Below are 16,191 nucleotides of genomic sequence, written 5' to 3'. Positions count from 1 at the left end.
ACGGGTGAGGATGTGGGCATGAGAGAAAAATAAATACACCACCTCTGCATTAACAATAATCCCACAATCCCAGTTTTTCCTGTTCCTTATTATTTTTTCTCTTTTGTTCTGACTCCCAACTTCTCTTTATTTTGTAAAGAAACACGGATGTGGCTCTCAGCAAGCATGTTATTAACAGTGGTGGATCTGATCTTTGACCTCACGGCCCTTCATTTGGATGTTTGACCTTCGTGTGCAGTGATTCGTTGATGTTGTCAAAGAGGAATGTCTATATGTGCCGTTACATATTATATTACATGACTGATGCATTCAGATGTGTGGAAGAAATTTCTCTGCTTCGTTTGCTTTCGTCACTTTCAATAAATTGTATGTTTGATTGCCAAATAATTCCACATCCAAGGATGTGTCCTCGGTGTTTGGCACGTAGAGTAAACAACAAATAAAAGAAACATATTAAAAGTCCTAAAAGAGTCACGTGGAGCGTCCACATGTCCACATGTTGACATGTCCAAGTGTCCCTGAGTGAGCTGCTCTGCGTTTAACCCACCCTGAATGCTTTGGATGCAGAGGTCACGGAAGTATGTGAATGATGACTCTAATTACGTTTTAAGAACAGAAATATAGATAGATACAACATTAATATGTACAATGCTTAGTGCAGGATTGTGTACGTTGATAATCATGTTTAATCCTGCACCCTTGTACGTATGTCACTCAGCATCTAACAGCCAGGATCCACGGGTTGAGGACTGTGGTGTCGTGTGCAAATCAACTCCGTCATTTATCAGCATTCAGCGATAATAAGCAATCCGCCAGTGGCCGATACAAGACGCAGCACCAGTCCGTTCACACCCAGGAAACCCCGCCACACACTCGGGTCTGACGCTCGGCCGTCATCGGGCTTCAGCGGCCGCGTTTCTCGCTTCCTGCTTCCTCCTTCGAGACGGGGCGTCGGTGAACGCGGACGCTCCGGGACGCTGCTGGATCCGGAGGGAGCTGCTCGTTTTTCCGGTGTCGAATCCAGGTTAAGGACGCTGCTTCGGACCCACTGCGTCCTCTTGGACCCTAGATCCGGATCCCCTGCGTGCGTAGACCACTATCATGGGACGCGACTTGGAGATAAACAGACAGTGAGTCACAACATGCGCTCGTAGGTTTTAGACCATAGGAGATTGCGTAACTGTGATTATTAGATTGTACATCTAAATGGAATATACACCACTCGTGTATGTGGATCAACCTGTGTATTTATATATCGTCAATAACTTATAATTTCACTGCTCCGCTCCAGTATGTGTGACTGGCGAATGAAGAAATCCCTCAGACCTTGAACATGTTCAATAGAGGACAGTGGCTGCATGTCGTTAATATTCAGAGACATGCTGTCATAATACAAACTGTAATACAAACTGCCCTTGTTGATTCAAGTCTAGCTGGCTGTGATGCCCTGCTACATGTCCTGTTGGAGGAAACAATCCTGGTAACTCAGCCAAATATGTAATCTGCTTTAGATTGGGACCCTTTATCACTTGTTTCATTACTTGTTATGACCTGCCCTGTTATTGTCCCCCCCCCTGTATTCTAATTAAGTATGCCAGCATAATGCCAACATTTTTTTTAAATGTAAAATTATGTTTTCAATTTTAAAAAAGAAGCATTTTTATAGGAATTTTCAATTAAACTGACATTAAATTCTGGGTCTGTGATTATCCTCAACTCAGCTTGGACCCTTTATATGAGCCAACAGTAGCACACGTCACTCAAAGCTTCTCTTTGTAATGATTATTAATCACCCAAATCTCCAACTGGACTGTCTGCGGTCGAGTTGTATTGTGGTTATAGGCGCCAGGTTTTGACAAGGAAGGAGAATGTGTGGTAAATGATCATGTCTCTAGATCTGCATCAATTTGAATACTTTTGAATTGTCCATTGTATAAATGTATATACAATATACAATGTATAAACTGTAGTCTCTCTGTCAGCCTTTGGGCTCAGGGCTCTCAGCGGACTTTTTAGAGTCTAAAAAGTCAGATCCTCCCAGAACAGCCCTGAAATACAACCACAGTCGTCCAAAATTGATTGTGGACTATCCCGAATATAAAATCTGATACAATACATTTTTTCTTAATTATATGTAGTTATCCAACATGACCTTGAACATAATAATAATATCATGTTGGAGAAGATGCTGGACACTGTTTTTATTACATTTATTTTCTACTTCTTTTTTGAAAAGTCCTACAAGTGAGGGATTGTGGGATTAAGGCTCTGGTAGATGTAAGGACTGTTTAGTCAGGCTGTGGTGATTGACTTGATGCCCCTGTATCTCATCAGCTATCTTTAACTGGCACCAGTTATGAGACCCCAATGGACTTGGGTCCCTCGGGTGCACTGCCAAAGCAGCAAACCTCCTGGTCCGGACCAGGAGAGGGAGAAGCGCTGGGCTGAGCTGTTCAATCAGCTGGACCTCAACAAAGATGGATGCATCGACATCGCCGAACTGCGGACGGGGCTGGAAGGCAGAGGGCTTTCCAGAAGCTCCCTGGAGAGGGTAAGACAGCGGGATGATATCACACACACACACACCTTTTCTTTTTGTTTCTTTACTGCAAGTGAAAAACACACGGGGGGGGGGGGGGGGGTTGTATTCAAGTAATCAAACATCACATCATCATTACATTGCATCTTTCTAGTTCCGTACATGTGTTTGTGTTTGTGCAGCAGCAGAAGCCGAGGACATCAACAGCAGAACTCTATTGTGAATACAGTGTGTCTGTTGCCCGTCTGTCTGTCTTAGTTTGTTTTGGCAAGTGTGTGGGTCGCCAGGAAGGCTCGCTGTCACATTCTCACTCTTATGTGTACCTGTGTGTGTGTGTGTGTGTGTGTGTGTGTGTGTGTGTGTGTGTGTGTGTGTGTGTGTGTGTGTGTGTGTGTGTGTGTGTGTGTGTGTGTGTGTGTGTGTGTGTGTGTGTGTGTGTGTGTGTGTGTGTGCATACATAAAGGGCAGCATGCTGTCTATTTTGGTACAAGGAACAGCACTTTGTAAGATGAGACCACTAACCTTTTTCTCAGTCCTATACACTCTCTGCTGCTCTTTATTTCACATATAGATAATTATCAGCCTTTTCTTCTCCTATTCTTATTGGAGCCGTTTGCATATCTCCTTTTTTAATTCCTGGTTTAATCCATGTTTTTTAAATCCTGTTTTAATGTTTTGTAGAAAAAAAATGTTTGCCACACAATGTTACCTGCTTTTTCATTATTTTTCCAAAGTCCTTTAAATCTTTGCTTTATTCTGTAAAGTAGAAATTTGGGGAAATTTTCACTTCAGGTTGAACGGACCAAAGCCAGCAGACTTATGCAACTGCTGATGAGGAGTCACTTATATAAATAGTTTGTGCTTAAGGCGTCATAAACCAAGGAGGTTGGGAAACTACAGATTTAGACTGCGTCAGAGAAGACATAACAGTATATTTGGCTGGGCCCACTTTTCCAATGCTTTCTGATAAGACTTCAATCATCGATCTGGTGGAGAGAAAATGCTATTATATCTTTTGTACCATTTGAATGTGTTGTAAAGTTTAATAGACAAATTTAATTAACAAATCCGGTGCAATAGTTTGCACTTTCATATGTAGGTCATCCCTCGACTACACATGTGGCATTATTTGTCCAACAGATTGCAAGATAGATGATAGAGATCTTGTGGTATATTGCTGTATGGATCAGCTTTGGTGTGATCACACTCATTAGACACTACAAACTTATGCTGTTGTACAAAATGAATCATAGACTGCCTTTCCAATAATCCCACCATATGATGCTGATGATCGTGGATAGGCAAAAATGTTTTGTCCCAGTAGGAAATAAGGGCCAACCAGTTCAGACATATCATCTCAATTCATTCTGAATCATGCTGCTCAGCTTAGTCACAGTGAAAGTTTGAATTCCGAGTATAAAATTCAGATAAAATCTTCTGCATCCTTCGGGCCAATAGAGCAAGAGCACAAGCGTTTCCTTTAACCCCTCCTCCTACTCCTCAGGCCAGCTTCATTCTCAGACTCATTCACATGAAGGAAAATACATCTGCATTCAGTAAAGCCCTGGTAGTTGATTTGTTTTTTAATACTCCTATTTTTTAAAGCAGTTTTGCTCAGACATTCCTTTGTCATCGACCTGGCTGTCTGTGTTTTCAGATTGTGGCGGTCGGGGACACCAACAACGATGGAGTACTGGACTTGGAAGAGTTCACGCAGTATCTGCGCGCTCATGAAAAACAGCTCAAACTCATGTTTCGTAGCTTGGACAGGAACAATGACGGTCGGTAGCAGCCGATGAGATGAAATAATCCTGGGTGGCAGTATCACTTCAGAATGTTCACATTTTAAAAATATTTTCTGCTCTCTCTCTCTCTCTCTCTCTCTCTCTCTCTGTGTCTCTCTCTCTCTCTCTCTCTGTGAATGAGTGCAGGTAAGATAGATGCAGCAGAGATCCAGCACTCTCTACGCACCATCGGTCTGGACGTCAGCCTCCAGGATGCCACCAGGATTCTGCAAAGGTCTGCTAACAGTCGTTGATACCTGCCATGGACTTCTACTGTTGATACTATTGCTTCTGTTAATACCACCACTACTGCTACTACTAATACTACCAACACCAAATGCAGTTGAAACCCAGGGGCCTTTATGCCTAAAGATTTCTGCCTAAAAGCCTATTAAGGCAGGGTTTTTTTTTATGTTTTTTTCTCGCCACTGTCATTTCTAATAATTTCTTATATCATCAATATCATTGATCCTTAATTATTGTATTGTCTATCAATGTCATTACTTGTTCATGTGTTGGTAGAATGGACAAAGACGGAACCATGACCATTGACTGGGATGAGTGGCGGGACTACTTCCTGTTTAACCCTCTCACTAACATGGAAGACATAGCACGTTACTGGAAGCGTTCAATGGTGAGGTCACACACACACACACACACACACACGCCTGAGCAAGAACTGCATTGTGTATATCTAAATGATGACATAGTTGGGTGAAAGCAGCAATTGCTTTAAAGCATGTTTGAAGCAATGTTTGCCACAAAAGCACATGTTCATTGCAGTTCCACTTGTTGTCTATAGAGGAACACTACATTAACAATAAGTAATAGCTGTGCTTACATACTTTTTAACAATGAAAATCAGGATTTTAAGACATGGTGCCTTTTTTGTTCCAAATCGTTCTCGCTTCCTCTCCTTTCTTATTATAATACCGGATCCTCACTCCATTCACCATGGATTCAGTAGATGTTGGATATAGGTGAGCAGCTGACAGTACCAGATGAATTTTCTGAGGAGGAGAAGAAGTCCGGCTATGTGTGGCGGCAGCTGATGGCCGGAGCCCTGGCTGGATCCGTATCTCGGACTGGAACCGCCCCCTTAGACCGCCTCAAAGTCTTCCGACAGGTCAGTCAGGATGAATGATGTTCTCCTCTCTTAGATAACCACATAACTGTTCATGCCGATGCTTTCATTTGTGGCAGAGAGCTTTGAGATGAACCTCTCTCTCTGTTCTTCCAGGTTCATGGTTTCGTTGATTTTAAAGGGAACGTGTTGAGCAGTTTTCGGTACATGCTGAAAGAAGGGGGACTGCGATCGCTGTGGAGGGGCAATGGAATGAATGTGCTTAAAATCGCCCCAGAAACTGCTGTCAAGTTCACAGCTTATGAACAGGTGAAGTATTTACATTTGTTCCTGATTCCAACTGGTTCATATTATTTTTAACGTATACTTCACTCTCCTCTGTAACGCGTAGATCAAGAATGTGATGCGCAGCAAAAATGAAACAAGAAATCTGAGGGTTCATGAGAGGCTTGTTGCCGGCTCTTTGGCTGGAGCTACAGCTCAGACAGCCATCTATCCAATGGAGGTAATATCAGGGTAAAACACACATAAACAAACACATTCATACAGCATCAAATAAACGCACCATGGATTCAATGACTGATGTCTTTCCGTTTCTCCCTCACAGGTGCTGAAGACCCGTCTCACATTAAGAAAAACAGGCCAATACTCAGGAATAGCGGACTGTGCCAAACAGATCCTCCAGAGAGAAGGTGTCACAGCCTTCTATAAAGGCTATGTGCCCAACCTGCTGAGTATCGTGCCTTACGCCGGCATCGACCTGGCTGTCTACGAGGTCAGAGAGACATAAAAGCACGCTGCAGTCACCTTAATGTTTACCGTCTTCACACTCCCTCTATTCCACAGACTCTGAAATTAGCCTGGCTGAACAGGAACAGAGGTGCAGCTGACCCGGGGGTCATGGTGCTGGTCGGCTGCGGTGCCGTCTCCAGCACCTGTGGACAGCTGGCGAGTTACCCGCTGGCACTGATCCGCACTCGCATGCAGGCACAAGGTCAGTATAACTGTGATCATACTAAAATACATACTGATGGGTGGCAAACTACAGGGGAAAAAAGCATTAAGGGTCTTGTATATGATGAGCAAGTTTTTTGGGTTTTTTTGCAAAGTAAAGACAGTAATGTAATCCCCGATCTATTCTATCTCGTATAATACATAAAATAGCACCAGATGCGGCCTCTGTGGTGAGAGAGCAAAACGTGTTGCTGGAGCTCATCCGTTTCTCTCTCCTCAGCTTCAGTGAAGGGAGCCCCTAAAGCCTCCATGTTCACTTTGCTTCACAACATTGTCACCCAGGAAGGCGTGGCTGGACTTTATCGAGGAATTTCTCCCAACCTGCTGAAAGTGGTCCCCGCTGTCAGCGTGTCCTATGTCGTCTACGAATACACGAGGATAGTCCTGGGAGTGGACATTGAGGGTAGGAGGGGTGGGAAAGGGAAGGGGTAGAAAAGATTGGATGGTTTGGAGTGGCTTTCGACTACACACACACACACAGATCTGTTGGCCGTGCATGAGGAAATGACCCTTGACCTCACAAGTCTCAAGGTTGCTGGATGATGGAATGGAAATAAACCATGGAAGGAAAAGACAACAGCTCATGGTTATAATCTGTTGTGGAAGCCTCGCATTAAGGGGACCTCGTCTGAACTGGCAGCTGCTGTGATGAGTTGCACGTGTGATATATTGCATTGCAGTGCATGCCAGCAGTTGTGTGAAAGCTAATCCACTAGCCTGCTGCAACTGCATCGACTTAGACAGATAAAGGCTTGCGTTGACTTGCCTGAGGTTGAACAGGTTAAAAGTGTAACCATAGCAAGCCACGTTACATTCCTACAGCATTATTTTTTCTCCTAGGTGGTATATAGAGAAGATAAAGGATTGATAGGAGGACTGATTCAACTTCCTGTTCTGTGCGTGAGGGGAACCTGAAGTTGCTGCACCTCAGTGGGAGTCCGGACTTTGATTGACATGTCTTAAACTAATGTTACAAACACTAAAGTACAGAAATAATTGCAAAACAACCACAACACCAAGAATCACTGAACTTAACTCTCAAATGGCAGCTGAAACAGAGGATGTTGAAAAAAACAGATGCTGCCATTTTCTCTTTCCAGAAGGATTACTACTGAGTAAAGCACACCAAATGACTTTATATTTTACACGAGTGGAACTGCCAAAGCCATAGCAGGATGCAAAGAGGATTCATGATACCCTCTCATGCAAAATGCCCATGTTTTATAAGGGTTTCTTTGTCCACAGTCCAGTGCCACACAGTATTTTCAGAAACTGTATGTGCACAATGTGCAGATTTAACACTTTGGTAAAGAGTTCACTTTGTCCGAAAACAAGAAATTAGATTTAATGCCAATGAACATTTTTGATGTGCCAGTATTTATTATGGAATGTGCAAATAAATGCATGCATGGTGCTGCTTTTGTTAAATAAATGCCATTGAGCTTTTTTTCTGAAGAACTGAAATGTTGAGATGTTGTAGCTTTCCGTCAACATGAAGACCTAATGAAATCATTGCATTAATACAAATTTTCCATATTAACTGGCTGTCACTTTGCTCATCTCGGTAGCCCTGAGTTGTTTAGCGAATGTAGCTAAGAACGCAATCGTCTTAGCTACAGTTACAGTTCTACTAGTTACACCCGCCCATTCAACATGGGTTCACTGAGTAGTTCTTGCGGTCCAGTTAAATAATTATGCAAGTGCAACAATAGTGACAAAAGGCATAGTTAGAGCTTGTGGTTTCCTAATAAATATGCTTGATAAAAAAAATGTTGGTAAAGATTTATTTGAGCAAGCCTGCAATTTCCAAATATGTCAAATACATAAATAAATGTTGATTGGCTAAAGGGACAGATTACTTATTTAAGTTAATCATGTTGACTTTTTAACACATTAGGCATATTATGTGTTACTATTATTAAAAATACAATGTAGTGATGAAGTTCCAAATGATTTTTAAATGTTCTAAATACAGGGCCGTCCTAATGTACACTCCTCCTGCAGCCCAAGAGGGGGCGGTGTTTCCGTTGTAATGCGTTGGACGTCAACACACAAAAGAATGAGGAAGGAGAAGAAGAAGAAGCGGAGGGGTTGAAAGATTCGTTGATTGGCTATTTTAAGCAGGGAAGTTTTGCCGGCGTGGTGGGTAGGCTTTATCACGCACGCACATTGGTGTCCTCCGTACGCTCTCGTTTAGCCTTCCCGCTTCTGCGCAGCTCGACCCGGCCAAAGATATCCAGCCAGCCCACTGTGTCTATTTGCCCCCTTTTGAGCAGCATGTCTGATTACGGCGGTCTGCCGACGAATGGAGTCGGCGCTGGGATGAAAAACGATGCTTTTGCTGATGCAGTACAAAGAGCCAGACAGGTAATCAAGTGATCGGCCACCGAAGAAGACAACTGGCGGGCTAACATTGGTTAGCTGGTGGGGAAACTGCAGCTAGCTTAATTACCCATGACGTTAGCTGTTGGTCACTAGCACGCGAGGTAGCTAGTAGCAATGCCATTCATTTGTCTCACACACTCGGCGGGTTGTGTAACTTAACATCGGCCAGTTGAGATTTTTTGCGGGGTGGAACGAGCAGCGACAGCAACGTAGGTGACTATTTCCACGTATAGCGTTAGCAAACGTTAACTGAATAAAACGCCTTTTCGCCACCGGTCTCCTCGAGTGAGGTTAAACGGACTAGCTACTTCGGCTAAGTTAGCTCAGTTAGCGTTAGTTATAATAGTTAACGGTGAATTGAGCGTGAAGTTTGAGCCTCCTCCGTGTGTAAAACGCCATTTTAGGAGAATTGAACAATTAACATGTTGCGACGCTGCAATTATTAGGAGACGGGGTCAAGTGGATTGTTATTGTATCGATAACTAGCATTAAATGGACAAAAGGATGCTAATAGCTTAAGTCGTGACTGAAATTTCCGTAACTTGTTCGCTATTTCTTTCGCAGTTAGGGGCAACACTGAATCTAATATAACTTTACGGATCTTCGTGGATATCAAGGTTAGGGCTGAAACTACTTATTGTTCGCATTATTGCTTAATCATTAATCTGTCGAGTTATTTGCTCCATTAGTCGCGGATATACTCAAAATACTCAAACTCAAATGTATGCCGCTTAAAACATGGCACTGAAGATTTAACAAGCGAGTACTAGTGCAACCAAAGTGCATTTTTAAGTTTTTAAGTTTTAGTTTAAGTATTAATGACCAATATTGTTGCGGATTAATTTTCTGGCTATAGATGACTAATTTTAGCTTTAATAAAGGTGCAATGAAGGCACACTTGGTGTATGGTTATCTTATTATGGTTATCTTATTTTAGTCCCTCTGTTTTTATGTAGAAATATTAAAGGGTTACTTTAGCAGTTTTAGTAAAGCACTTCCATAAAGTTGAGGCACTTATGAGAAACATTAAAAATGGGGTCAAATTCGATCTGAACGATGCCCTGGCTTTTAGTCCATAGTATAGGTCAAGACCCCCAAAAGGCTAGATCCTACATTTCCCATAATGCAACTCAATACAATCTTTCTTAGAACTCTCTGCCTTAAAAATGCATCCATCAAACGCCACATGTCCTACAAAGGTTTTCTGTTCTGAATGTGTAGTCTCCAGGCACATATGACATCAGTGTTGTGCTTCTCCTGATTAAATTGATGTTAATTTGAGTCATTTTAAATGAGATTATCTTTATTTACATTTACTCCTTGCACACATTTGATCAAGTATATGTCCTTCTAGATTGCAGCCAAAATCGGTGGAGACGGTGTTTCCTCAGTGAGCAACAACGGAGGAGCTGAGAACTATCAATTCACAGCACAAAAACGATCCCTGGAAGAAGCGGGTGAAAAATCTGCACACAACAGGCAGTTTATCTGCATTTGTTTTTCCACAGTGTAGACTAACTTTTTATTTTGTTTTCAGATGAACCAGATGCCAAGAAGGTAGCATCACAGAGTGAAATTGATTCTCCATTGTGTAAGTTCAATCACTCATTCATCTTATTGTGAACTCTTGTTAGGTGTAGTTTGTGACCATTCATCACATATTTTTTCTCTTACAGCTATTGGAGCCCAGCTTGCTGCCCTTTCCCAACAAAGGTATAGGATATTTTTAAATTTTAACATTTACACCTTTTGCTTGTGGTTTTATTTATATTTTTTTTAAATATATTTATATTTATTTATTTTACTCATCTGCAGTGTCAGGCCCTCCACAATGACGGAGGAGTTCAGGGTGCCTGATGGTATGGTCGGTCTCAGTAAGTACATGTACATGGCTTTCCTAAACTGTAGACATAATGGTCGAATAACGCCTGTTGAAACTAAAATCTGAATGTCTTTGTTGTTTTTACTGAAGTCATCGGCAGAGGAGGTGAACAGATTAACAAAATACAGCAGGATTCTGGCTGCAAGGTCCAGATTGCGCATGGTGAGATATGTTCTAGTCCCCGATTTGCTAAATCAATACATTACAGGGGGTTTTTTTATTTATTTTTTTTATGTTTTTTATTTTTGACTGATATACTTTTTCATATTCATTCACAGACAGTGCTGGTCTTCCAGATAGAACTGTTTCTCTGACAGGGTCACCAGATGCCATACAGTAAGTTGTTTCCCCATTTAAAATAAATAACTTTTCAATTTGCAATGCAACTACTCCACTCAAATCTAAGATGGTTTGGTTTTTTGGGGAGTTTTCGTTTATGGATGTCTGGGAACAAGTAGCAGCTCTGCTCAAAGGTCAAAATGTAACATTGTAACCTTTAGCGGGGATTTATGGTCCGCCATATCATGCTACAAAATGTATTAATACAGTTAAGTATCTTAAGAAATTAGATCATATACAATTGTATATCCATTTTCTGTTTGCTTGTGCAGTGCCGACACTTGGCAATATTGGGACTTATTTTAACAGTTCTACACCTTTTTATATGGTAGCAAATCCTCTCAGGTGGTGGACAAATTGTCTTCTGCAAAGACTGTCAAAGTTAAACCCCAATGGTAAACTTACTTACTAGATTTTCACCTTTTAAGCAAAGTGCATGCTTTCTGAAAGATAATTATCCCCTACTCTTCCATGGGCAAAGTTAGGCAACGCCTGGCTGAATGGTAATGGAGCATGCCATGTAACTGCAATGGTGCGGGTTTGATTACAGCAGTATTTAAAAAAAAAAAAAAAAATGTATGACTGACACACACACATGCTCTTACACCACACATACACCCCAGGACACTGTCTGAGTAGGGGAGCTGTGGGAGAAGTGGAACGCCAAAGCGAGTCAAATGCCGGCTGTTCGCAGCTTAAACAGTGACCTGACAATGTGTACTTGTGCTTTGTTTGTATACTTTGTACTAATGTTTGTGATGATAGTACGGTAATTTACTACATTCCATGTAGTACAAGCCACAATGCATTGAGCGTATTTGAATACATTGCACACCCCATTTTCAATAATTGAATTACCCTTTTTACATTTGAATTTGCCTCCAGGAGAGCCAAGGCACTTATAGATGACATTGTGTCAAGGGGTCATGATGCACCTAATGGGCAGTCGGGTTCCATGCAGGAGATGATCATCCCTGCAGGCAAGGCCGGCCTTATTATAGGTAAAGGAGGAGAGACCATCAAACAGCTACAGGTGAGAATCACAGGGCACCATAATATAACTATGATCACTTGATTCTGGGTCTTTGTTCTCTACCAAAATTGTAAAGAAAATGATTATATAGTTTTCTAGTTTCCAGAAGTGCACTGATAAGAGTATACTGTGTCAAACTCATGTTGGGATAAGATTAATTTGCCGTGTGTGTGTGACATTACTCTGAAAATCTTAGGAGCGGGCTGGAGTAAAAATGATTCTTATTCAAGATGGATCTCAGCCACCCAACATAGATAAACCCCTACGCATCATTGGAGACCCCTACAAAGTGCAGGTACACTTCAAGTACAGTTGCTATATATAGGTCTGGCTGAGTGGGAGATGTGTTATGCACCCTTTTACCCTTCAAATCATCATAACCTTTTATTTATTTTAGCAAGCAAAGGAGATGGTTAATGAGATTCTACGAGAAAGGGATCATGCAGGCTTTGGAGACCGGAGTGAATATGGATCGAGGATGGGAGGTGGTGGCGGCGGCGGCGGCGGAGGAGGAGGAGGAGGAGGTGGCGGCGGTGGTGGTGGTGGCGGCGTCGGCGGTGGTGGTGGCGGCGGCGGCGGCATCGATGTAAGTAATCGCCGTGTTTCTTTCAACAGTTAGTTGTAACTTTTGTAGCTTTTTGTATTTAAAGACCATTTTCTGAACAGTGATCATATTGCATAAAATTAACACTGTACAACAATATGTATGTATGATGCATGTTTACCACAAGCTTGATTAATGCATGAGACTCAACTGCTTTGAGCAGTTATCACCATTATACAATTGTATTTCTGCAGATAGCTGTGCCCCGTCACTCTGTTGGAGTTGTAATTGGCCGAAGTGGGGAGATGATCAAGAAGATCCAGAGTGATGCTGGAGTGAAGATACAGTTTAAACCAGGTGAGCTGGGGGATAAAACTGCGCCCTATTTCAGTACCATGATATAAATATAATTACAATTCTTGATCTTCCCCTTGGCTTGCTTAGTGTTGTTTAATGCAGGGGTGGAATAATTCGTTAGACATTTTCTCCTGGGCTAGTTTTTTTTTTTTTTTTTGCTCACTGTACAAACTCCCAACAAAATCTACCTGCCCCTGTCATCCCTTACAGATGATGGTTCAGGTCCTGATAAAATAGCCCATATTATGGGTCCACCAGACCAGTGTCAGCATGCTGCATCAATCATCACTGACCTGCTACAGAGCATCCGTGCACGAGAGGAGGGTGGGCAGGGGGTAAGTGATTTCTTTAGTGGTGATCTTGATGTCTGAGCTGATGACAGAAAATGGAAACTCTTGTTTGCAGTGCAACAGTAAAACTTGATGTAAGGCCTGTTTCTTCTACAGGGCCCCCAAGGTCCTGGTGGAGGGATGCCACCTGGTGGACGTGGACGAGGTAGAGGTCAGGGAAGCTGGGGTCCTCCGGGAGGAGAGATGACCTTCTCCATTCCTGCACACAAATGTGGGCTTGTCATTGGCAGAGGGGGAGAGAATGTAAAGTCCATCAACCAACAGACGGGTGCATTTGTGGAGATATCTCGTCAGCCACCACCTAACGGTGACCCAAACTTCAAACTGTTCATCATACGAGGATCCCCACAACAGATTGACCACGCAAAGCAACTTATAGAAGAGAAGATTGAGGTACGTTCAAGTGAATGGTGGGGCAAAGGAATCATGGGACGCAGTTAGTCTTATTTGATTCATAGTCTGAATGTTTTCTCCTTTTTCCAGGCTCCATTGTGTCCAGTGGGTGGGGGTGGTGGTGGTGGTCCTGGTCCAGGGGGTCCTGCTGGTCCCTATAACCCCAACCCTTATAATGCAGGGCCTCCTGCTGGTGCTGCCCAGTAAGTACAACCCACAAACGACACTCGGATGCAGGATTATTTTTTTGTTCTTTCAAGGGGGACTGATAAATGAGCGGTTATGTTTAATCACTCCTTTCCTTCTCTGCAGTGGAGCAGCGCCTGGTGGCCCCCAGTACTGTCCTCAGGGTTGGGGTAGTAACTACCAGCAGTGGCAAGCCCCAGGTCCACATGACCCCAGTGAGTTCCTTACTTTGTGCACTGACTTAAATTCTTCCCACATATACTGTTTCCCTACTTAACTCAAGAGGTGTTCTTTTTTTATAAGTCTTTTTGAGCCCTTTTGTAAATTGTTTGAACCATATACATTTATGTAATTATTTAATTTGTCTTTTTTTTTTGTCTCCCTCTCCTTAGGTAAGGCAGCAGCAGACCCAAACGCAGCATGGGCAGCATACTATGCACAATATTACGGTCAACAGCCAGGGGGTGGCATGGCAGCCCAGACTCCAGGTGCCGCTGCAGCAGCAGCACCACCAGGGGACCAGGGTCAAGCACCTCAGGCCTCTGGGGGCCAGCCAGACTACACTAAAGCTTGGGAGGAGTACTACAAGAAGATTGGCATGAGTGAGTGCGATCTGAGAGTTTTATTGGGCAATGTGTGAAACTACAGGGTTTCTGTCTGAGAGAATGGAATATTGCTTCTACTATTAAATTGGTCGTACAGATTTCAGTAGTATACTGTGAAATTAAACACGCACATGACTGTTTTTTTTATTTTTTCTCCCCAGACCAGCCAGCTGGAGGGGCTACAGCTGCTCCAGGCGCAGCAGCAGCCGCCCCAGCAGCAGCAGGCGGAGCTGCAGCTGGAGGCCAGCAGGACTACAGTGCAGCCTGGGCCGAGTATTACAGACAGCAGGCTGCCTACTATGGACAGCCAGGACAGGCGCCTGGACAGGGAGGTGCTCCACAGCAAGGACAACAGGTAGCATCAATGATGAGTGTCTAAAATGTACCTTTTTTTTAGTTACCAATGTCTCATAAGCTAAAACAATTGCTTGCCAAGAATACACTCACTGACATCATTGGATACTGCTGTCTGCCTTTTTTGTGTTTCAAATTAGATCTTGTGAAAAGTATGAATTCAGTTTTAATTGGTCATAGTTTTTATCTGCATCTTTATTTAATCGTTTTTGCTGACCCCTGGTGTTGCCAAAAAAAAACCGGCACAAGGCATTTATAGTAAATGTATTGTAGCTTAAGAACCGCCCAGGCAGTCAACGGAAGATGCAAACCCATTGTGTTAAAATGTTGTTTCAAAGTGACACTTAATTCAAAAGATGAAACTGTATTTATATACTTTACACAACATAGTCGGATATCTTTCACATTTCTTTAGAAACTGATCAAATGTTTCTCGTTTCAGGCCCAGTAAACGATTTGCTCAGCCCGCTGGGAAGGTTGTGATGGCTCTCTGGACTTGTTTGTTTTTTCTATCAAGAGATTTCCCTTTTGGCTTTAAGAAGACAAGACCATGGTTTACTCATCCACAAAGACATTTTCTATTTCAACCTTCTTGTTTGTTTTTTAAAGTCAAAATTGAAGAAAAAGGGAACATGTTTTGCCCATGCATTGAACAAAGCACTAAATAACTATTTGGGTTAGTATTCAGTTTGCCCCTTCACCTCTGCCACACCGTGTAATATGTTTGCTTTTTTTTTTTTTTTTAATGTGAAATGATACGTGTCTTAGTTTGCAAGCTAGCACAACAGCATCTCAACATTGATTCACATAAGTGTTTTTCCCTATCAATTTCCTGTGGGCAAAAAAAAACTGTCTAGCAGTATTTTGAATATATTCGAGAATTCTGTTTGTAAGAAAACTTTCTTTTTCTTTTTTTTTCTTGGTACCTTTTTACTTAATTTTTAAACATTCCCAGTGTGTTTAAGTTGCAGGAGTATTTCTCCCTGCTATGATTTCTTTTTAATTTTATTTGTTGTAATTATTTTTTCCTTTTTAAGGGGGTTGTGTGTGTCTGTATACAGTGTATGCTACTGAACAGAGATGTGTGTATGTTTGCTGTAATAAGGCAAGAAACGGTCCTACAGAATGTAGGTTTGTTGTGCGAGTGTGTGTTTGTGTGTGCATGTATGCAATTGTGTGCTTGACTGCCCTCAATTTAATTTCTCTTCGTTATTGGATTTTTTTTTTCCCCAATAGGTTCCCTTACTGTATGCCGATTTTTTTTTTTTTTTTTTAGATGTTATTTTTTACAGCTTGTTTTTAAATACTTAAATAAAACATTCAATTTACCAGTTTCTTTCTT

The 16,191-nt window shown here is 42.2% G+C and overlaps 2 protein-coding genes across 3 annotated transcripts; both read left to right on the top strand.

Annotated features, from left to right (window-relative positions):
• The first annotated feature begins 824 nt into the window (after window positions 1-824).
• On the top strand, window positions 825-8,436 carry LOC311011646 (mitochondrial adenyl nucleotide antiporter SLC25A24-like). 2 transcript variants are annotated; one of them, XM_084006701.1, is made up of 12 exons: window positions 825-1,130; window positions 2,335-2,551; window positions 4,197-4,320; window positions 4,471-4,558; window positions 4,846-4,957; window positions 5,291-5,449; window positions 5,564-5,716; window positions 5,799-5,912; window positions 6,015-6,182; window positions 6,254-6,401; window positions 6,642-6,824; window positions 8,397-8,436. In XM_084006701.1, exons 2-12 carry the CDS (start codon window positions 2,357-2,359, stop codon window positions 8,405-8,407), a joined length of 1,455 nt encoding a protein of 484 aa, XP_083862827.1. In that variant the 5' UTR covers window positions 825-1,130; window positions 2,335-2,356; the 3' UTR covers window positions 8,408-8,436. The 2 variants fall into 2 exon arrangements, with proteins under 2 accessions (XP_083862827.1, XP_083862826.1); XM_084006700.1 differs by lacking the exon at window positions 8,397-8,436 and having other exon boundaries at window positions 6,642-7,609.
• An 85-nt stretch (window positions 8,437-8,521) lies between these two features.
• Window positions 8,522-16,182, top strand: khsrp (KH-type splicing regulatory protein). Its single transcript, XM_084006332.1, has 18 exons — window positions 8,522-8,788; window positions 10,161-10,263; window positions 10,344-10,397; window positions 10,483-10,519; window positions 10,622-10,680; window positions 10,779-10,850; window positions 10,967-11,024; window positions 11,913-12,060; window positions 12,257-12,355; window positions 12,458-12,646; window positions 12,859-12,961; window positions 13,172-13,296; window positions 13,408-13,704; window positions 13,795-13,907; window positions 14,017-14,105; window positions 14,283-14,492; window positions 14,657-14,850; window positions 15,292-16,182. The coding sequence occupies exons 1-18, from the start codon at window positions 8,699-8,701 to the stop codon at window positions 15,298-15,300; spliced, it is 2,049 nt and encodes a 682-aa protein (XP_083862458.1). The 5' UTR covers window positions 8,522-8,698; the 3' UTR covers window positions 15,301-16,182.
• Window positions 16,183-16,191: the final 9 nt, after the last annotated feature.

This window comes from Eutrigla gurnardus (genome assembly GCF_963514095.1).
Source record: "Eutrigla gurnardus genome assembly, chromosome: 3".
In the NCBI taxonomy this organism is placed as follows: domain Eukaryota; kingdom Metazoa; phylum Chordata; class Actinopteri; order Perciformes; family Triglidae; genus Eutrigla; species Eutrigla gurnardus.
Note: the sequence above shows the minus strand (reverse complement) of the source record. Positions and strands in the feature narration are given on the sequence as shown.